General features: G+C 46.8%; 1 protein-coding gene and 1 long non-coding RNA gene across 6 annotated transcripts in view; one reads left to right on the top strand and one right to left on the bottom strand.

The window, feature by feature from the left end:
• Nucleotides 1–7,800, bottom strand: part of LOC146358837 (RCC1 and BTB domain-containing protein 1) — an 89,669-nt gene extending 81,869 nt beyond the window's left edge. For all 5 annotated transcript variants that reach the window (XR_014785950.1, XR_014785951.1, XM_084821371.1 and 2 more), the window contains exons 1-2: nt 7,692–7,800; nt 3,325–3,527 (exon numbers count right to left, since the gene is read on the bottom strand). Coding sequence is in view for 3 of the 5 variants with exons in the window: in XM_084821371.1 (XP_084677497.1) it covers nt 3,325–3,498 (174 nt within the window). In the remaining 2 variants the exon portion in view is untranslated. The remainder of the gene's footprint in view (nt 1–3,324; nt 3,528–7,691) is intronic.
• Nucleotides 7,801–7,990: 190 nt separating this feature from the next.
• The window catches only part of LOC146358838 (uncharacterized), a 46,351-nt gene continuing 32,221 nt past the window's right edge, over nt 7,991–22,120 (top strand). Inside the window, exon 1 of the long non-coding RNA XR_014785974.1 lies at nt 7,991–8,223. This is a non-coding gene — a long non-coding RNA (uncharacterized LOC146358838). The remainder of the gene's footprint in view (nt 8,224–22,120) is intronic.

Below are 22,120 nucleotides of genomic sequence, written 5' to 3' on the forward strand. Positions count from 1 at the left end.
CAACAAGAACACATTACACCAGTACTTTCTCAGCTGCACTGGCTACAAGTCCATTTCTGGGCCCGGTTCAAAGTTCTGGTATTAAAATTCAAAGTCATGAATGGCTTGGGGCCAGGTTATCCGAAGGATCACCTCTTCCCATTATGTGCCTGCCTGGACACTAAGATCATCTTCACAAGTCCTTCTCCATGAGCCCCTGCCAAAGGAAGTAAGGCAGGTGGTTACCAGGAAGAGGGCCTTTTCTGCTGTGGCACCCCAGCTGTGGAATAAGGTCCCTAGAGAGGCTTGCCTGGCACCTATGTTGCATTTTAGCTTCCTAGACTTTTAGTTCTGGAGTAGTTTAAATCTGTATTTTAAATCTCTGCATTGGCACTAGGTTTTATTCTGGTTGTACTGTTATATTGTGGTTTTAAGCTTTCATATTTTATATTGTTTTATCTGCACTTTGTAGTTTTAAGTTTTGTGAACAGTGCAGAGAGCTTCAGCTGTTGGGCAGTACAGAAATAAATAAATACATACGTAATATATTTTGATGTGGTGTTACAAGTATATTTCTAATAAAAATAAAAAGGATTAAAACTATTTTTCCTTTACTAATTCTTGTTAGTACAAAGCCAAAATTGAATCAACTTAAAACCAGTTTTGGGTTATGCTTTGTTTGAAGTTTATTGATCAGCTGTGGTAGTTAACTGGCAGCCAAAGGCTTCCTCAATACTGGAACTACAGTTTGAAAACACGCCACAAAGGTCAAATCTAACACTCCCACCTCTCGCTGCCTCACTTTGTCCACTCCCAACAATTTAATCACAGGTTCTTATTGAACCTTCTTATTTAAGATTGATATTCACTCTTCTTAACAAGTATTCTAAGACCATCTGATTTCTGTATAGGCAACTAGAAAAGGAACAGCATCGCTTACAATACTTTAAAGAGACTTATAAACCAGTCCATCTCAGCTTCCTGAATACCTGTTTTGTTTTGTTTTTAAATATTCTGATGCCATTTATGACAATGTAAAGCTGTTTTGACATTTGCTTCCACTATTTAGGAGCAAGAGCATCAATGGAAACAATTTAAGATAATATGCAGGAGTCAATAGTAATGGCCGCCACTATCACCATGAGTTTAATTCTGAGGAGCAGCCTCTACCAATAAGCTGCAGCTTTTGGCCCTTGAAAGGAGAACCTGCCTGCCGTTTCCCATATTAAGCCAGTAAACTAGACTGCCAGACCAGCTTCTGCTGCTCAGTCACTAATCCTGCAATGCCCCCCATTCCTGTGGTTGCCTGTCTGAGTGGGAACCAGCTGTGCCATTTTAAAATTCCTTCCATGCATGTATGCACTTTTCTATTGCTCTCCACCTCAGATGAGTCTGTCTCTCCTTCCCCAAGTCGCACTCTTCCCCTTGATGTGGTTTCTGCAGCAGCATGGACCATAGCTGAGAACAAGCTGCCATAGAACAAGCCGTTTCCATCTTCCCTCTCCCACATCCCCACCTTATGTCCCAGAAGATACAACATCATATTGCAGGTTGAACATTAGATACAGATTTACAGCTTAAACCCATTCCAACAGGTAGTAGTCCCCAATTATGTTTTTAAGGGGACCACCAGAGCCATAGGATTCTTGCAGAGAAAAACTCAGCTGTGCGTGTCCCTTTCAGTCTCTTTTCAAGAACTGCTCGCTTGTCCTTGAGCTCCCTGTTTACACTAAGACCTCTGCATTAGCACATTCTCTAGATGGGGGCAGTGGGAGGGGAAGGGCAGCCCCCTTCTAGAAGAGTTTATGGCCATTTCTTTGTCATCCAAAAGGCCAGAGATGGAGGATCCCCAAGCTAATCTCAATAAAAAGAAGGCACTGGTCACCTGGCCAACACTATTAACAATTTCGAGACTTGGACTAGATATTGGACTTGCCTCAGGCAATCTACACTGCTAGAAAACCCATTCCCAAAATTTTAGATGAGAATCACAAAGTTGAAAGGTGCCACCTGAGGACATCCAGACGAATCCCCCAAATTTACAACACTATTCCTCCCTAGGGACGTTTTACAGCTACTCAATCCAACTGCTCTTTCTATCCAGCCCAGCACTGATTAAAAACAAGCAAACCACAGAGTGAGAGAATTACTACAAGGAAAGAAGGGAAAACTGGAGCGAACTTCCGTGGAGTGAAAAATTTTATTTCCTGACCTTTTGTCCTGGTACTGAAAACACATTCCAGTTGAGGTGTGCTCAGGCACAAATGAAGCTCTGTATAGGGGTGTTGGCAAAAAGAGAACCTTGGGAATAACTAAGACTGATTTGGGGTGGGTGGGATGAGCAGTGGTGCAAGGTAGAACAGTTTCCAGTGCTTTAATTTTCCGTGGAAAATGTTCCATTTCATAACTTCATTAGTAACAATTAATGGATGCCACTTGCAAATACATTAGGGAAGTTCAGCAGTTTCAAAATTAATGTAATTAATGTTTTTCATGTGATTATTCATAGCAAATGTGAAAGAATACATATATGTCATTGAAATATATGACAGCAAAACTGAAGGTGCCTCAACAACCTTAGTGGAAGAGAGCAGAGTTCTGATGAAATAGATGAGTGGTCATCAGCATATAGTGCACAGTTCTTTGAGTTGCTAAAATTAATTAGTGCAGCCTTCCCCAACCTGGTGCCCTCCAGATGTGTTGGACTACAACTCCCAGCATCACCAACCAGCCATACTGACTAAGGATGCTGGGAGTTGTAGTCCAACATATTTGGAGGGCACCAGGTTGGGGAACAGTGAATTTCCAGCGCAAATGACCCTATGGAAATTAGCCTGATTACATAGGAAAATTTTCCAGTTCAAAATTTTCTGGAAACCCCACATCACTGGGGATGAGTGAGCCTGTATTCTTTAATTGGGTACAGGATACTTTCAAGTGTGGGCACTCCAATTTACAAAAAGGGACTAAGGCCTGTAGAGAAGCCATACCAACTGTCTTGTAAGACCTTCTCTTTCACTGAGGCAGGAGAGTGCAGGCTGCATTTGCTCATTAGGGAATGAAAAGTGCTCTGCCTGTGCTCAGAGGCACTTTTTAATATATTCTAGCTAGCTAGATGAAATTATTGGTTACCAAGCTCAGTCACAATTTGTAGGCTCCTGTAAATACGTAACTTCTTTAAAAAGACTTAAATTCTTATTAATTTGATTAATATGATACAAAAAACATTTGCAAATCACCTGAATTATTTTTGTTTTATGGATAGCCAAGCACAACATTTTTTATAGTTACACTATTGAAACCAGACAACCCAAACTCATCTATGTGATTCTCTTATTGTCTTACCTCATCACTGTGCGTTATGTATATAGCTTCATTGGCAGATGTTCCAAACACACATGCTTTCTGGATAGTTGCTATTGCTTGAGGTGAAAGCAAAGTAAATATTGGCCATTTTCCTACATCCATCATGACTCTGCTGCACTTTGTACAAGACTTATGAATATGCTGGCATTTCATCTACCACTTAAAATGAACTCATGGAATCTCTGGAAAAGAAAAAAGGATGTTTAGAGTTGGATTTTCAGATATAAATAATCTCAACATCCACAGTGGGGCCACTTTATCTCGGGCAATTCAGGATTTCATTGCTGCCATGACATCTGTGAAGCTGTTGCAACATGTTATCATAGAGATGTGAAGGTGCAAGAAAAAAATGGAAACCCTATGTTTTATTCCCCCTGCTATGCGTATTTTTCCCATTTTCCCATTTTTCCAGCAGAAAAAATGGAAACTATAAGTTTGGGGGAACACTATAAATACCACTGTAAAATATTCTTTCTCCTGGGATGAGTAAAATGCTTCAAGACAACTACTAACTCAAAGTGTGTAGTTTTTAATGTAAATCTATAGCATTAAACATACACATGGTTTAGAGACATCTACAACAAATCTAAGATGCATTTCTGCAGCTAGAGGCTGTTGCCATTTTCATGAAGGGAGCAAACAAGATTTTTTCTACTTGTAAATTGCTGCTTGCCACCTTCTTGTAAACTTCAATCATAAACTATAAGCCTGGGTTACAGGGGAGGCTTATCAAGACATGCAAACCCTCCCACAATTTGTTTTAAGGAGCACTTCATCACAAGACCCCTTATCTGCAGTCTAAAGCGATACAGCGAAGACACAGATTTAATATCTCAGTGAGAAAGAGGCTGAGAACAAAACAGCCACGGTGAACTTAAGTCAAGCGGAAAGGAACAACAGGTATACGAGGCTGGAAACATCTTGACCAAGACATTTGCTTATGTAACAAGAAAGGGGTGGGGGAGCAAACTAGAACAGGCAGACTGGAGTACAGTACAGACAACTAATGGGAATAAAGTTGGAAGAGAATGAAAGGAATGGAAGACAATGAAAGGTCCTCAGCACTATGTTCCACTGGCCCAAAATTGTCCACTTGGTTTATTTGAAAGCTTCAAAAATCCTCTTCTTCCCACACATGTATAAAAAGAAAAAAGCAAGACATCTGAATGTTGACATAAGAAAAGTAGTGGTGTGCATTTCCCCAGGAAACGTAAGTATTTGTTCACATAAAAAAACCTCACCACTTGTTCTGCTGCAAATGCACAATTCATTTTATTTAGTTTGAACTGTTAAGACCAATCCTATGCATGTTTAGACAGAAAAAAAGTTCTACCACTGGGAGTTGTAGGACTTAAGGAATTTATAAAAAAAACATACAGAGTAAAATACAAACAACAAACAGCTTTGAGTATGCTACTGCCTTCACTGCCCACCTAAATCTTTAATATTCCCAATTTTCTTTCAACCCTATTTTGAGGCCCAATTTTCGTAAAGCATTTTGATGCTTTACATTTAATAAATTCATAAGAGGGTTATTTGAAGAAAGAAAAAGGTTACACACAGGACTTACAGGCAAGCAGAAAAATGTTATCATCCCACCTGCACATATCTACATACCATACTTCTACAGATATTTGAGCAGGGGGATCTGTCAAGCTACTTGCCTAAAAAGTATCATTAATTGCCCTAGCAGAAATGCCTAGCAGTTTCTCAGTACATTCACATTCCAGCAATACTGAATGAGGACAAACATTGAACTTATCACCATCTTAACTGTTAAGCCCCTTTGATCCCTTTCTTGTTGCTATGATGCCTAGATTTTAAATCTCATGTGACTACTTGAAGGGAACCATGAAACACCCATGACACAAGTGAATGCTTCCTTTCAAATGCAAGAAACTCCCCCCCACACGTCATAAGGGGGGGGTGTGTGTGTGTGTATGCATATATATGTATGTATGTATAGAAAAATAGACTTAACAACACAGTATTAAAAAAATATATTTTAAGCTAAATGTTTCGCCTTCCACCCTTATCAGCAGCTGTGCGGTTAACTGGGTATCAGGAGTGGCAGTTTAGAATGCCTGGAGAAGAAAGTTCCATAGGAGAAAAAAACAAGAGGCGTGAGGGGTATAATGCTCACAAATTGTCCTCCAGATTAAGGCCATTGGGACTAAGGGAGCAAACCTATGGCCGCTAGACAGCGGCTAGACAGCCATAGTATATATTGTTTTCCGGGAACCGACCTCAGAGCTCGTGCTCAGTTCCCGGAGAACCGACCTCCCCCACTTCCACGCTGCCTTGGAGGCAGCAAGGAACAGCCCCGTCCCCCGTGCTCGCAAGATGAGCGCGGAGCAGCTGAAAAGGAGCGTTCCGGGGCAGGGAGAGCATAACTGCCTGCATAACATATCCTATGTGTTGTACAGTAGCCTTCTTCCCTGCTCCATCCCCCCACAGCAAGACAGCCACAATTGGCTGTCTAGCCAAAAAAGCAGGGCAAAAGAAGAGTGGAGAGAATGATCCCCTCCGTGCTTCTCCTGCCCTGCTTTGGATAGGCAGTCGCCTCCAAGTTCGGAGGCAGCCGCCTATCTTCATAGGATTGTGCCCTAAGAGTTCTTAGCCTGTAGATGCAGAAGTTGTCCCTTTTGTCAAGTATATCAGGGTTTTTTGTTCATTCTATTGGAACCAAGTGTAAATCTGAGAAACTATGTACAGGAGAGTTGAAATGCCTTACAAAAGGCTGCTCCAGGTTTTTGGTAAGAACTGCAGATTTGTGGTTATAGAATCTTGTACTTGGGTCCACTGTAGTTTTCCCTACATGTTGAATTTGCCATCTTTTTTTTTTACATTCAGTTAAGTAAACCAGATAAGTAGAAGTGCATGTTAACAACTGTCTAATGCAATACGTTTTGTTAGTAATTGTGCTCCTAAAAAAAGTGGTTTCTTGGAGGTAACTGCAAGTAATGCAATGCGGTATTTACAATAGTATGATCCTGGGTTGCAAATATCTTGTTAAAAGTGCAGTTTTAACAATTTACTCAGATTGGATGGTTTTCTGAAGTCACCATGGTGGAAAATTAATAGCTTCCAGAGACTCCTTGTTGCGTTGCTGTTGTGCCGCTTTACACTGATGTCCGAATCAGCCCCCCATCAGTAGCCACGGATGTAGATAAAACACACTCGAGTGATGTGTTAAGAACAGACTTTACTTGAGATATAAAAAGCTTACATCTCGAAGTAAGTTGGCCGAGGTCAGCCCCATGGTCAGCATCCCTTGCAGGAGGAAGTAGGAAAAAGGAATAGGAGAGTAGGGGGAGGCAACAAGGAAATGGCAATACATCTCCCAGAGACCCCTCCCACTTGACTCAGGTACATATTAACCCTTTAAGTCCAGGTTAAGTGACTCATGGCCGGAGTCCCTCCAACATACACCAACCTCTATGTATATGTATGTATATATATATGTATATATATATGTATATGTGCGTGTGTGTGCGTGTGTGCGTGCGTGCGTGCGCACATGTGTGTGTGTCCATGTGCACGTGTGTGTGTGTGTACTTGCTGCTTAGAGAATTCTGCCACAGGAGCTATTGCATTAGGTGCAAACACCTGTAAGCGTAACACCAGCATGTTTTGTTTTAAAGAAAAGCAGCTTCAGAAAGGGAGCAGAACTGTACCCTTTCCTGCCCACTTCTCCTTCCAACTGAGGTACCATAAAATGAAGACAAATATGTATAAGTATAGGCTTTTGAACAAACTGCTAACCAAAGCAGTTAGTAGGCTTTTCTCTTAGGGCCACTCATTCATGGACTACTTTGGCTACTTTAAACACTAGACCAGAAGTTCAGAGAGCAACAGAAAGGAGATGCAGGGGCACATCAGGGTTTCGCAGGCCAGCAGCACTTGCACGGACTGCACCCTCCGCTCCCCCACCCCCCACAGCCCAGAATGCCCAGAATTTGCAGTGAAGCGCACTGGTACAATATTGCTTATGAACCTCGGATTTACTTATTCAGCAAGGCTCCATGCAAAATCACCCCAACGTTGATAGATAGAACTACCGAAACACAGCTCGCGGGCAGTATTTCACCAACCCCAACAGCCCCGCCCGCACGTGAAACACGCGTGCTCGACTGCCCGACTAATCCTGAACCCAAGGTACAAACGCTCGCAGCACCGCCCTTTACATCCGGGCGGGGCGGCCGACTCTTTCCCCACGACGCCGCCGGAGCCGAGAAGTGCTGCGGAGCGGCCCTGCTTTCCCAAGCATGCCTTCCTACGCATTCCCAGGACCGGCGTCTTGGGGGGAACCACCACTCTCGCGGCTCGCCGTCTGACATACAAACCTATTCGCCCGGGCCGGGCGGGCGCGGCTCCCGCTCTTCCCAGCGAGGGCGCCCGCAGAAGTGCGGCACGGCTCAGCTCTCCTCTCCCGGCTGCAGCAAACACTGCGCCGCGGCGAGACTCCGCCTCTCGCCCTCATCTGGGCGTCCTGAAGCCGATGCCCAACCGGGACAGCCGAAGCCGAAGCGCGCGCGGGGGAAGGCGAAGCGCCCGGCCCACGTCAGGCGTGCGCCCGCCTCCCATTCTCCGATTGGCTCCTGTGCAGCCGTAGATAAAACGTGGAGCGGCACCCTCGGGCGTCGGAGGCGGAAGTTCCTTGTTCCGTTAAGCGCCTTCCACACACGAAGCAAGCCCGCCATCCTGCGCAGACCTACCGGGCTGGGAACAAGATGCCTTTGCTTCTGAATGGACGTGCGCAGGACCGCACTGTAAGGCCCCAGGGATGAGGCTTGCGCATAACTGGGGCCTCGCAGTATTGTCCGCTGCCGTTTGGCGCACGGGGAACGGAGGGAGGCGCCGGCTGCTCGATCACAGGTACTGTAAAATGGATTTCCCCATGTCGCTCGCTCCCGGCGCGGAGAAGGAAAAACAAAATGAAAAAGGGAAGCCGAGGGCGGCGCCTCCCCGCTTACCATCTCCCTGGACTTTCGAAGGCGGCTTAGAAGGCGCTTGTCAGGGTGGACACTGAGCCCATAGAGCCCCAGAGCAGTTCTGATTCTGAGGAGGAACAGCCGGTCCGTGGGAGAGGAGCGCCCTCATCCCTCCCAGGCCCCGCAGCTGGCAGAGATTCCTCCTGCCGGCATTCCAGACATAGATAGCGGTCCTGGGAGTGAAGGAGCACGGGAAGAGGGCTGGCTGGATGCTCAACGCAGACGCAAAGAGCGACAAGCTATGGAGGGTGCGGAAAGGAGGCGTAGCGCCCGTTTGGTGCACAAGCAACGGTTGCTCCAGAGGACCCAAGGGAAAAGGGGAGGGGCTCTCCCTAGCCCATAAGTTCAGGGTCTGCAAGTGATTCTCGTTCAAACGGGGACCACCTGTTTCCAACCCAGGGGCATAGGTTACTCTGCTGTTCATAGCTTAGTCGCTGGTGATAAAGTTATTAAGTTGTAAAAGGAATAAAGCCTTGAAAAGAATCCTTTGTCTGTGTCTGGAGTCGGCTACTGGAGGAGACTGAAAGAGGCCAGCTAGGGCCCCCTGGCAGCACTTAAGGGTCAAGACCCTTTCCCTCTTCCTCTTGAGAGCACACCACTGCCTTCCCAGACCGTCCCCTCCAAGCCTCGTTGCTGCAGGGCAAGCCAAGGGGCACAGCAGGTTGGAGGGGCAACCTCCCCGTTTAGAACAGTCTTCTAATTGTAGCGGGGGGAGGGGCTTCTGAATGCGTATGGCTCTGAATGCCTGAGTATGAGTGTAGATGAGGGATGCCCCTCCCCGCCCTACACTCTCCTGGCATGACCCCTCCCACACAAGCACACCCCAAGGCTGCCCCTGAGGCAACTGGGCCTTGGGCTTCGCCTCTACGGAGGCTAGAAAGGGCGTGGTGAGGTGGGGGGCTGTTTTTGTTAATAATACTCATAATTTCAGCAGCTTTGGGGGCCCTTTAGGAGTCTGTCTTCTTCACCTTCCGCACTCCCTTTTCTCCAGGTTTCTGGCACTAAGGAAGGTGGGTGTGTGGGATGCTTCATCCTGGTTAGGTTGAGCAGAGGCAGGGCAGGCTGCTATTACTGGAAAGGATACCAATTCTTTCCGGGCTGATACTTCATCAGTTAGGGGAGTGGAGATAGCCTAAGGTGTTCTTACTCTCCCCTTTCCGTGAAATGTGTGCAGGTATGGCACTTGCACTTCACTCATCTTCATCAGGTTGTTTGTTTTTTTCTTGCTCCTGGGTTTGCAAGCATTTTGAAGGCCTGCAGTGTTCTATCCTTTTAGGTTGGGTCACAGATAAATTTTCTTGGGTAACTCAGAGGGCATGCTCCTGGTGGTTCCACATGGACCTATGGCCCAACTGGAGTCCATCCAGAGAAGAGACTTCAGTGTGGTGGCTCCCTTCCTATGGAACTCCCTGCCACTGGAGGTCATGCAGGCACCAACACTACATTGTTTTCAGTGCCTCCTAAAAACAGCTCTATTCCAAGAAGCCTTCCTTGATTAAAAAACAGAGTGCCAATAAAACCATGTTTCATTCTTCTTTTATCTTTTGTTCATTTGATCCTTTGTTGTTCATCGCCCCAGAATCTGTTTAGATGTGGAGCAGTATACAAATGTTGTAAATAAACTCATTTCTGTAGATTCTGTAGCACATAACCAACTTTGAGTAGCGCATCTATGTTGCATTTGACAAAAGAGATAGTTAAGAACTTAAGAGCCATGCTGGATCAGACTAAGGGTTCATCTAGTCCCGCATTCTGTTCACACAGTGGCCAACCCAATGTCAACCAGGAAACCACAAGCAGGGCATCAGTGCAACAGCACCCTCACACCCATGTTCCCCAGCAACTGGTATACATAGGCTCATTGCCTCTGGTACTGGATGTAGCACACAGTCATCAAGACTAGTAGCCATTGATAGCCTTCTCCAGGAATTTGTCCAACCCCCTTTTAAAGCCATCCAAATTGGTGGCTATCACTACATCCTGTGGTAGCGAATTCCATAGTTTAACTATGCACTGTGTGAAGAAGTACGTCCTTTTATCTGTCCTGAATCTCCCACCAATCAGCTTCATAGGATGACCCTGGGTTCTAGTATTTTGAGAGATGGATGAAAGTGTCTCCCTATCCACATTCTCCACACCATGTATAATTTTGTACACCTCTATCATGTCTCTGTTACCCTCCTTTTTTCCAAGCTAAACAATCCCAGCTGTTGTAACCTTCTCTCATAGGGGAGATGCTCTGGCCCCTTGATCATTTTAGTTGCCCTTTTCTACACTTTTTCCAGCTCTGCAATATCTTTTTTTTAGGTGCAGTGACCAGAACGGGACACAGTATTCCAAGAGTGGTTGCACCATAGATTTGTACAGGGGCAGTATGATATTGGCAGTTTTATTCGCAATTCCTTTTCTAATTATGCCTAACATGGAGTTGGCCTGTTTTTTTACAGCAGCTGCACACTGGGTTGACATCTTTATTGAGCTGTCCACCACAACCCCAAGAACTCTTTCCTGGTCGATCACCACTAGCTCAGATCCCCACAGGCTATACTTGAAGTTGGGATTTTTTGCCCCAAAGTGCATCACTTTCCACTTGCTTACACTGAACTGCATTTGCCATTTAGGTGCCCATTCTCCCAGTTTGGAGAGATTTTTTTGGAGCTCCTCACAATCCCTTTTTGTTTTAACCACCCTAAATAATTTGGTGTCATCCGCAAACTTGGCCACTTCACTGCTGACTCCTAATTCCAGATCATTTATGAACAGGCTGAAAGGGATTGGTCCTAATACAGATCCCTGTGGGACCCCACTATTTACTTCCCTCCATTGGGAGAATTGACCATTTATTCCTGCTCTCTGCTTTCTGTTCTTTAACCAGCTACTGATGCATAAGAGGGCCTGTGCTCTTATTCCATGACTGCTAAGTTTGCTCAGGAGTCTCTGGAGAGGGACTTTGTCAAAAGCCTTTTGGAAGTCCAAGTAAACAATGTTTACCTCATTAGCCCCAACCCATTCTTTTGCTCACAAAACAGTTGCAACATCATAGTCTATGTCTGTTTATTTATTTATTTACAATATTTATATACCGATCCACATCAAAGATTTTGGAGTGGTGAACAACATGATAAAAGAATTGTTGTTGTTCAGTCGTTCAGTCGTGTCCGACTCTTCGTGACCCCATGGACCATAGCACGCCAGGCCTTCCTGTCCTGCGCTCTCTCCCGGAGCGTGCTCAAGTTCATATTCATTGCATCCGTGATGCTATCTAGCCATCTCATCCTCTGCCGTCCCCTTCTCCTTTTGCCTTCAGTCTTTCCCAGCATCAGGGTCTTTTCCAGGGAGTTTTCTCTTCGCATTAGGTGGCCAAAATATTGGAGCTTCAGCTTCATTATCTGTCCTTCCAAAGAGCAGTCAGGGTTGATTTCCTTTAGGATGGACTGATCTGACCTCCTTGCAGTCCAGGGGACTCGTAAGAGTCTTCTCCAGCACCACAGTTCGAAAGCATCCATTCTTCGGCGCTCAGCCTTCCTTATAGTCCAACTCTCACAGCCATACATTACTACTGGGAAAACCATAGCTTTGATTAGACGGACCTTTGTCGGCAAGGTGATGTCTCTGCTTCTTACTATGCTGTCTAGGTTTGCCATAGCTTTCCTCCCAAGGAGCAAGCGTCTTTTAATTTCATGGCTACAGTCACCGTCTGCGGTGATCTTGGAGCCCAAGAAAGTAAAATCTGTCACTGCTTCCATTTCTTCCCCTTCTATATGTCAGGAAGTGATAGGGCCAGATGCCATGATCTTAGTTTTTTTAATGTTGAGTTTCAAACCAGCTTTTGCACTCTCCTCTTTCACCCTCAACAAGAGGCTCTTGAGATCCTCTTCGCTTTCTGCCATTAGGGTGGTATCGTCTGCATATCGGAGGTTGTTGATAATTCTCCCGGCAATCTTAATTCCGATCTCTGATTCATCCAACCCGGCATTTCTCATGATGTACTCTGCATATAAGTTAAATAAGCAGGGTGACAATATGCAGCCTTGTCGTACTCCTTTCCCAATTTTGAACCAATCGGTTGTTCCATCTCTGGTTCTTACTGTTGCTTCTTGACCCTCGTACAGGTTTCTCAGGAGACAGGTAAGGTGGTCTGGTACTCCCATCACTTTAAGAATTTGCCACAGTTTGTTGTGATCCACACAATCAAAGGCTTTAGCGTAGTCAATGAAGCAGAAATAGACGTTTTTCTGGAATTCTCTTGCTTTCTCCATGATGCAGCGAATGTTGGCGATTTGATCTCTAGTTCCTCTGCCTCTTCTAAACCCAGCTTGTACTTCCGGTAGTTCTCGGTTCGCATACTGCTGAAGCCTAGCTTGTAGGATTTTGAGCATCACCTTGCTGGCATGTGAAATGAGTGCAATTGTGCGGTAGTTTGAACACTCTTTGGTGTTGCCCTTCTTTGGAATTGGAATGTAAACTGACCTTTTCCAGTCTTGTGGCCACTGTTGAGTGTTCCAGATTTGTTGGCATATTGAATGCAGCACTTTAACAGCATCATCTTTTAGGATTTTAAATAGCTCGGCTGGAATACTGTCATCTCCGCTAGCTTTGTTGTTACTAATGCTTCCTAAGGCCCACTTGACTTCACTCTCTAGGATGTCCGGCTCAAGTTCAGTGACCGCACTATCATGGCTATCAGGGACATTCAAATCTTTCCTGTATAGTTCTTCTGTGTATTCTTGCCACCTCTTCTTAATCTCATCTGCTTCTGTTAGGTCCCTGCCTTCTTTGTCCTTTATCATGCCCGTCTTTGCACAAAACGTTCCCTTGAGATCTCCAATTTTCTTGAAGAGATCTCTAGTCTTTCCATTCTGTTGTTTTCCTCGATTTCTTTGCATTGTTCATTTAAGAAGGCCTTCTTGTCTCTCCTTGCTATTCTCTGGAACTCTGCATTCAGTTGGGTATATTCTCCCTTTCTCCCTTGCTTTTCGCTTCCCTTCTTTCGTGAGCTACTTGTAAAGCCTCATCAGACAGCCACTTGGCTTTCTTGCATTTCTTTTTCTTTGGGACGGATTTCGTTGCTGCCTCCTGAACAATGTTACGGACCTCCGTCCATAGTTCCTCAGGCACTCTGTCTATCAGGTCTAATCCCTGAAATCTATTCCTCACCTCCACTGTATATTCATCAGGGATATGATTTAGGTCATACCTGAAAGGTTTAGTGGCTTTCCCTACGTTCTTCAATTTAAGCCGAAATTTTGCAAGAAGCAGCTCATGATCTGAGCCACAGTCAGCTCCAGGTCTTGTTTTTACTGACTGTATGGAGCTTCTCCATCTTTGGCTGCAAAGGACATAATCAATCTGATTTCGATATTGACCCTCTGGTGATGTCCATGTGTAGAGTCGCCTCTTGTGCTGTTGGAAAAGAGTGTTTGCTATGATCAGCATGTTCTCTTGGCAAAACTCTATTAGCTTTTGTCCTGCTTCATTTTGTACACCAAGGCCATGCCTGCCTGTTATCCCGGTGATTTCTTGACTTCCTACTTTAGCATTCCAATCCCCTATGATGAAGAGGACATCTTTTTTTGGTGTTAGTTCTAGAAGGTGTTGTAGGTCTTCATAGAACCGATCAACCTCAGCTTCTTCGGCCTCAGTGGTTGGGGCATAGACTTGAATTACTGTGATGTTGAATGGTTTGCCTTGGATTCGTACTGAGATCATTCTATCGTTTTTGAGATTGTACCCCAGTACTGCTTTTCCCACCCTTTTGTTGATTATGAGTGCTACTTCATTTCTTCTAAGGGATTCTTGCCCACAATAGTAGATATGATGGTCACCTGAATTAAATTCGCCCATGCCTGTCCATTTGAGTTCGCTGACTCCCAAGATGTCGATATTCAATCTTGCCATCTCATGTTTGACCACCTCCAGCTTACCTTGATTCATTGATCTGACATTCCAGGTTCCTAAACAATATTGTTCTTTACAGCATCGGATTTTCTTTTCACCGCCAGACACATCCACAGCTGAGTGTCCTTTCGGCTTTGGCCCAGCCGCTTCACTCTTTCTGGCGCTACTTGGAAATACCCTCTGCTCTTCCCCAGTAGCATATTGGACACCTTCCGACCTGAGAGGCTCATCTTCCGGCGTCATCTCTTTTAGCCTTGTGATACGTTCCATGGGGTTTTCTTGGCAAGAATACTGGAGTGGGTTGCCATTTCCTTCTCCAGTGGACCACATTTTGTCAGAACTCTCTGCCATGACCTGTCCGTCTTGGGTGGCCCTGCACGGCATAGCTTATGGCTTCACTGAGTTACGCAAGCCCCTTCGCCACAACAAGGCAGTGATCCATGAAGGGGGATAAAAGAATAAAACCCCATAATTAAAATAAAAAATTGTAGTTTTGGCTACATGAAGCCCCGATCCCCTGTCTCTAATCCAGGGTGGGCAAACAATGAGATACAGGTACAAGGAATCCCTGCTCTCCCTCAGGGACACCCCACTCACACAGAACAGGCAGTCAATAGAGAGTTAAAAAAAAAAGGAAAGAAAGTATAAAGCGCTCTCGTCCTCATGGCATCCTGAAGGGCCCTCTTTGGTGTCGCCCCCTTCAGGCGCGGCCCACCACCTCGTGGCAGGGCGGCTTAAATTTCTGTGATGCCAAAGGGCTCAAAAGGGCTCGGAGATAGTGCTCTGTTCTGATTGGCTAGAGATCTTCAACAGGTGGCTTCCCTCCACAGTCCAGTGTCAGGCTGATGCAAGGCAAAGTTACTGGGAAGTGGAGGGGAGCCGTTGCAAGCATGTTGCTCCCCTCTACTCTCCACATGCCCTAAGGCTGTTTATCTGGGAGTAACTGAATTCAATCCCATAGATATCTACAGCATTGCACTGTAAATCTATGTGCTTTGGTTTTATTTACAAGTTCCTTTCAAGGTCATCAAGGCAGAGAGTGAACCAATCCTGCAAGCTGAGGTAGGGCAGGGCTAGGCAGGCGGCTAATGGAAGAACCAAGCCTGGAAAGGATTTCCTCCCCAAAATAAATGAACTTATGATTTATTTTATTTAAAATATTTCTTGGCCGCCTTTCAGGGCAAAAGCCCTCCCAAGGCGGCTTACAACAATAAAATACATAAAAACAGTTAAAATATTAAAAGTGATAAAAACAACAATAAAAGCCAACAATAAAACCAGCAACAATGTTAAGAGCAGTAATAGCAAAAATAGTCATATCAAGAGAAGGCCAAGGTAAATAATATGTTTTCAAGGCCGCCTTAAAAGTCTACAATGACAGACCATGGCAGACCTCCAATGGCAACTTGTTCCAGAGGTGTGGGGCCACTGCAGAGAAGGCCTTCTCATGTGTGATCACCCACCTGACTGCTCTCACAGGTGGACAAATGAGAAGGGCCTCTCTTTCTGATCTTAAAGTGCAGACAAGCTGATATGGTTGAAGGCAGTCCTTCAAGTAACTTGGTCCCAAACCGTTTAAAGCTTTAAAGGTCAAAACCAGCACTTTGAATTGGGCTCAGAGACGCACCGGTAACCAGTGCAGCTGGCACAGTATAGGCATTATGTGATCAAATCGCCTCACCCCCACCAATACTCGGGTGGCTGCATTCTGGACAACCTGGAGTTTCTGAACTGTCTTCAAAGGCAGCCCCAGTAGTCCAGCCTGGATGTGACTAGTGTGTGGATAACTGAGATAAGGTCTGTCCTTTCCAGATAAGGCTGCAGTTGGCATACCAGCCTAAGCTGGTAAAAACCACTCCTGGACACCGCAGCCACCTGGGCTTCCCCAGTTAGCTCAGAGTCCAGGAGGACTCCCAGACTTGGTCTTTCGGGGGAGTGAAACCCCATCTAAGACCAGTTGTAAACCTCCATCCGAGGTAGCTGGTTTCCCAACCTCCATCTTGTCTGGATTAAGTTTCCGCTTCTTCACCCTCATCCATCCCAAAACAGCCTCCAGACACTGGCTCAAGAGTTCCGCAGCCTCCCTGGGATGTGCAGATGGAAACGACAGGTTTCCAGCAGTTTCATGTAGATGTTAAAAAGTATGGGAGACAAGATAGAACCATGCAGCACCCCACAGGCTAATGGCCATGGGGTGGAGCTAAAGTCTCCCACCACCACCTTCTGAGACTGCTCCTCCAGAAAGAACTGGAACCACTTTAAAACTGTGCCTCCCAAACCCAATCCAGATAAAGGATTCAGAAGGATGCCATGGTCAATGGTATCGAAAGCCACTGAGAGGTCCAGAAGAACCAACAGGGTTGCAGACAGGGCACTGAATCTCATAACTGCCCACCCCCAGCAACTTCTTGGGCTAAACAACAAGCCTGATCTTGAAGGACCTGGGGCACTACTAACTGTCTTGGCAGAGTCCACTTTGCCCCACTGTCCCCTAAGGCAAATCCTTGATCAGACGTCCCAAGTGCCCTAAAGGGGTTCACAGGAGGGGCAGGGAGCACTATCATATCACCCCATGCCACTTCACCTTGGTGCTTCTGCAATGTAGACTCGGAGGCTTAAACAGGGTTAGGAGTTGGGCTGAGCGCAGTCTCTATGGACAGCGTCTCTCTTTCATCCTCAGCCCTTGTCTCCCGCCCCACCTCTAGCAAAGTCCCAGCTTCTTGCTCCATCGTTTCCCATACAGCCAGCGGCGCTTGAGGAGCAGCCCCACTCCCCTCAGGGGGGCAGCACTCCTTCTCCTTCCTGCTTCCTACTCCTTCCAGCAGTTCGACAGCTTGGCTGTGGGTACTGTCTTTCATTCTAAACCATAAGTCAAGTCCCACGGTGACACTATGGGGGACACCAGGCAGAGCACCTTCGCAAACCAAGACATCTAACGCTCCTGTCCAGCCCCGATATTCCACTTTCACCCACGCACTAGGAGCCTCAAGACTCGGGAAGTTGCAAGGATCTGCACTGAGAGTTTGCCTTTCCCACAGGGGATCTTCTTCAATGTACTTCTGGTCAACTATAGTGACATGAGCCCCCGTGTCTAGACATCCCACCAGCAACGCTCTGTCAATCGTGACAGGCTCCCTGAACTGCCTCTGGCCCCACTCTCTCCGTCCACCCTGCAGCAGTTGCACCAACGCCGAAGGAGCAGGCGGCAGTGTCGGCTTGGGTGGAGGTGCTACTGAGGGGGTTGGTAAGGGGCCGACTGTCTCATCAGTGAGTGGCAGCAGGTCGCTGCCTCCTGGTTCGCTGGAGCTAAGCAATCTTTCTCTCATCTCACTCCGGCCAGAGACTTCTAGACTGGACAAGGGCTTCTCAGAGCAAATATTCCCTCCCACCTTGGGCTGGGCTATGCTTTGCCTCCCCTTTGCCTGCTTCAGACAGTCTCTTGGCCAGTGTCCAATTACTTGGCAGTCATAACAACCCCCAACCTGCGGAACCAAGCAGTTGAAGGCCGCTGCCCTTTTGTTGCTAACTTCAAGCAGTCTCTTTTAAGGTGTCCGATTTCCTTCCAGCTCTCACAACTAGCAACTGGGGGAGAGCTACTACATTTTTCTTCAGCCCAGTTCACTCTTCCCCTGTTCCCAGAGCACTGAGCATTAGGGATGTTAGAGAATTCTGCCACGGTTCCCAGGGGGGCCAAATTCCAGTGAATTCGGCCCCCCAGAATCCGTGGCAGAACAGAGCCCCTCGCCCCACCACCCTGTGAAAGCCCCGCGAAACGGAGCCTACCTGGCTGCAGCTCCGGCGGCGGTGGTTCCAGCCGCTGCCGGGCTGCTGCAGCTGCAAATGGCGGCCATCGTAGTGGCCGCCATTTGCATTCCTACGTCGCCCCGTGATAGGCTACATATATATTTACATAGCCTATCACAGCTAAAGCAGATAGGCTACGTAAAAATAAACGTAGCCTATCACGGGCCGGCGTAGGGACGCAAATGGTGTCCCCTACACAGGACGCCATTTGCGTCCGCGGCAGCCCGGCAGCGGCTGGAGGCCCCGCTGCGGGTTGGCCCGGCTGGCGGCTCTGCATCCTGGCTGCAGAGCGGAGCCAGCCAGGCAGGATTCTGGGGGGGAGGAATGGATCACCTCCGCCCACCTGCGGAACCCGGCGGAGCCAGGTAAGCGGGGTTTGGTACACCCCTACTGAGCATTAGCCCAAAATGAGGAATCACACTGCCGGTCTACACTCACTCAGTCAGCCAGGGGCTCAGCATTTTTCAGAGCCCCAAAACGTCTGTCACCAACTAGGGCAACAGTCTCATCAGGAAAGCCAGAGGGAAGTTGTTCTTCCAAAAGACGTAACTGGAGCCCCAGAATTTCGATCTGGAGCATCATCAGTCTTTCCTCCCATTCATGAGCTTCCCACAAGGCTTGCTTCCAACCTTCCATACTCTCCTGCCTGCTGCTGCTACTCTTGGGGTCAGGTGTCAGGCTCTCCCGCCTTCTCCTTGCCGGATGGTAATCTTCAGCCGTTGCAACAGCCACAGGGGGTGGCCCGCCACTCTCCTCCAGTCCTGAAATAAAAGCATCCAGCCTCGGCCGCTGGAACGAAACTTTACGTTCCTGTCCCTGACCTGCCCTAGCTGAAAACTGCATAGTTTTTAGAATGCATAATTTTTAGAATGGGCTCAAGTTACTGGAAGCCAGATTCCGGCTGAACATCAGGAAAAACTTCCTGACTGTTAGAGCAATACGACAATGGAACCAATTCCCTAGGGAGGTGGTGGGCTCTCCCACACTGGAGGCGTTCAAGATGAGGCTGGACAACCATCTGTCAGGGATGCTCTGACTTGGATTCCTGCATTGAGCAGGGGGTTGGACTCGATGGCTTTGTGGGCCCCTTCCAGCCCTACTATTCTATGATTCTATGAAAATGCCCCCCGCAAAGGGCACGGCGAGTCTGTAAGGGAACCGTGCACTACATCGCGAGTGTATCGTAGGGCATGCTGACTCGAAGCCGAATCACTGTGCAGTTGTGATGGGTTGGGGAGTCAAAGCAGTGCCATATAGATGCGGCCCAGGGCAAAGTGTTGGAATAGGGCAAAACTGAGGAGCTGAGCTGCTCTTGGGGGGGGGGGGGGGCTTCAGTTCCCAGACTCCAGAATCAAGGATTTTGGCTTCTCAAGGCAAAAGCGTGCACATGGGGAAAAATGGGGTGGGAGCAATAACTCCATCACTGACTGCTGGAATGGGGCAAAATTGGGATGGGGGGAAGCTCTCAGGGGGACCCTTCAGATACTGCACTCCAGAATGGGGGATTTTGGCTTCTTCAGGGAAAACTGCACGCATGGGTAAAATTCATAATAATATAGTAGAAGGTGGGACCCTGGACCGGGGTGGGGAGAACAAGCCTCTCTCATTGGTTGAGCAGCCCCTGCTCAGTTGATGACATTCAGTTCTACTCTCCCCACCCAACCAGGAAGTATGTTCCTTTCAAGCGCTGTATGACCCCTGAAAACCAGATTGTAAAGGTACGGTACACTCAGCTTATCTTGCTTTGTGTGTCCCTGATGGAGCAAACCCAATTCCATGAGAATCCGGGTAATACTCCAACACGCTTCTCATTCAGTTGTCATGAAGATCCCCCCTCCCCTTAAGAAGCTTTGATGACTTTGAGCTACAAACCAGTGTCATGACTGGGATGTGTATTTTCCCCCTCAAAGCGATGGCTACAGGCAGTGGCCCCTTGTTCCCCAACTTTTGGTTTTGGCCCTACCCGCTGCTGGTATTCAGGCTTCTCAGAATGCAGCCTTCCACTTAAAAAACCTTTCCCAACCATGCTAGTGAGAAAGAAGGGAAAAGAGTGTGTAAAAGCAACCGTAAGTCAAACAGACTGTGTTAGTATATCACTTACGTCTTTTGTGGAGAGCAGCTGACATAAGGAATGTTAGGGTGTCTGCTGAAAACAACCCCCACCAAAATAGCAGTAAAATGGAGGCCAGGTGGAGGGAATTGATCTGCTCAACCCTGATAGTTTATGGCAGGTATCCTAGAGCGAGAACATTACTGTTGGGTGGACACAAGCCATGAGATTAAAAAAAACTCCATCTGATGCTATGTTTCCTAGTCTCCAGAACTACATTCTCCCTCTCCTGCTATATGGCTATAAAATGCTCATTTTGGGAGCTGGTAGCCCTCCAGTGCTTTCTATATACAAGGCTCAACAGCCACTATTGCCATGACACGAGTTGAATTCTGAGAAGCAGTCTCCAGTGGCTCAAAGGAAGCTGTAGTCTTTTGTCCTCAAGTGGGGGGAGGAGGGAGGGGGAAGCCAGGAGCCCTGCCTGCCTGCCTGCCCAGGAAACTAGGCTGTCAGATCAACTTCTGCTGCTGAGTCACTAATCCTACACCACCCCCACATTCCTCTGGTTGCCTGTCTGAGTGGGAGCTGGCTGTGCCATCTTTAAATCCTTTCCGTGCACATGTGCTTTCCAGCTCAGATGAGTCTGTCTCCCCTTCCCCAAGCCTTGCTCTTCCCCTTGGATGTGCCTTCTGCAGCAGCGTGCACTCATGGCTGAAAACAAGCTGCCAGAGCACCAGCCGACCTCCATTTTTCATAACATAAAGCCCAGCTGTTAACCAGGTCTGTCTCCAGGCTTGAGCAAAACATACAGGCTCCTGGTTAGGAAGCGAGCAGAAGTAAAAAAGAAACATGGCACTATTTACATTAGCAAAACTGGAGATTAATGATGGGTGGTGGTGTTACTAAAAAAACCAATTCAAGCCAAATTGTATAGTATTACCAAATGGTTGGAGAGAGTATAACCGTCAATATGCGAAGTCCCACTTCGGATGGTAGAAAATCATTAATGTTCTGTTGTCCCAGAATCCTATGTGTACCTGATAACTGCAGCACCTAGCAGTGACTAATTCACTTAGGGCACAATCCTATGCATGTTTAGACAGAGAAAAGGCCTACAACTCCCAGCATGCCCCATAGCTGGCTGGGGAATGCTGCAAGTTGTAGGCCTTTTTTCTGTCTAAACATGCATAGGATCGTACCCTTAGTCTGCAGTCTCTATCTTGAGAATGATTTAAATGAAGTCCACAACATCCAGCCTAGTTTTTCTTTTTTTGGTTTTCCTCTTATCCCCATCCCTTCTTTTTTGCACCATATAGCCTGATGCAAAGTTTTGGAGAACATGAAAGCTTGCTCGCTATTTTGTGAGATTTTAGTTGGTCCAGACTAAATACGATCCCTGGGGAAGGTAACAGCAACCCTCTCCAGTATTCTTGCCGTGAAAACTAAATGGATCAGTACAACCAGAGAGATGTCGGTATACCATCGGAAGATGGGACTCCCAGGTCAGAAGATGGTCAAAATGCTACTGGGGAGGAACAGAGGATAAGTTCAACTAGCCCCAGATGTGATGACGCAGCTAGCTCAAAGCCGAAAGGACGGCTAGTGGCCGATGGTGCTGGTGGTGAACGATGAATCTGATGATCTAAAGATCAACACACCATAGGAACCTGGAATGTAAGATCTATGATCCAGGGCAAATTGGATGTGGTTATTGGGGAGATGTCAAGATTAAATATAGACATTTTGGGTGTCAGTGAACTGAAATGGACTGGAATGGGCCACTTCACATCAGATGACCACCAGATCTACTACTGTGGACAAGAGGACCACAGAAGAAATGGGGTAGCCTTCATAATTAATAACAAAGTGGCTAAAGCAGTGCTTGGATACTATCCAAAAAACGATAGAATGATCTCAATTCGAATTCAGGGTAAGCCATTTAACATCACAGTGATCCAAATATACGCCCCAACCACAGATGCTGAAGAAGCAGAAGTAGATCAGTTCTATGAGGATCTGCAGCACCTAC

This window comes from Heloderma suspectum, chromosome 1 (assembly GCF_057233095.1).
Source record: "Heloderma suspectum isolate Gila_16-S chromosome 1, 16-S_ref, whole genome shotgun sequence".
Lineage (NCBI taxonomy): Eukaryota > Metazoa > Chordata > Lepidosauria > Squamata > Helodermatidae > Heloderma > Heloderma suspectum.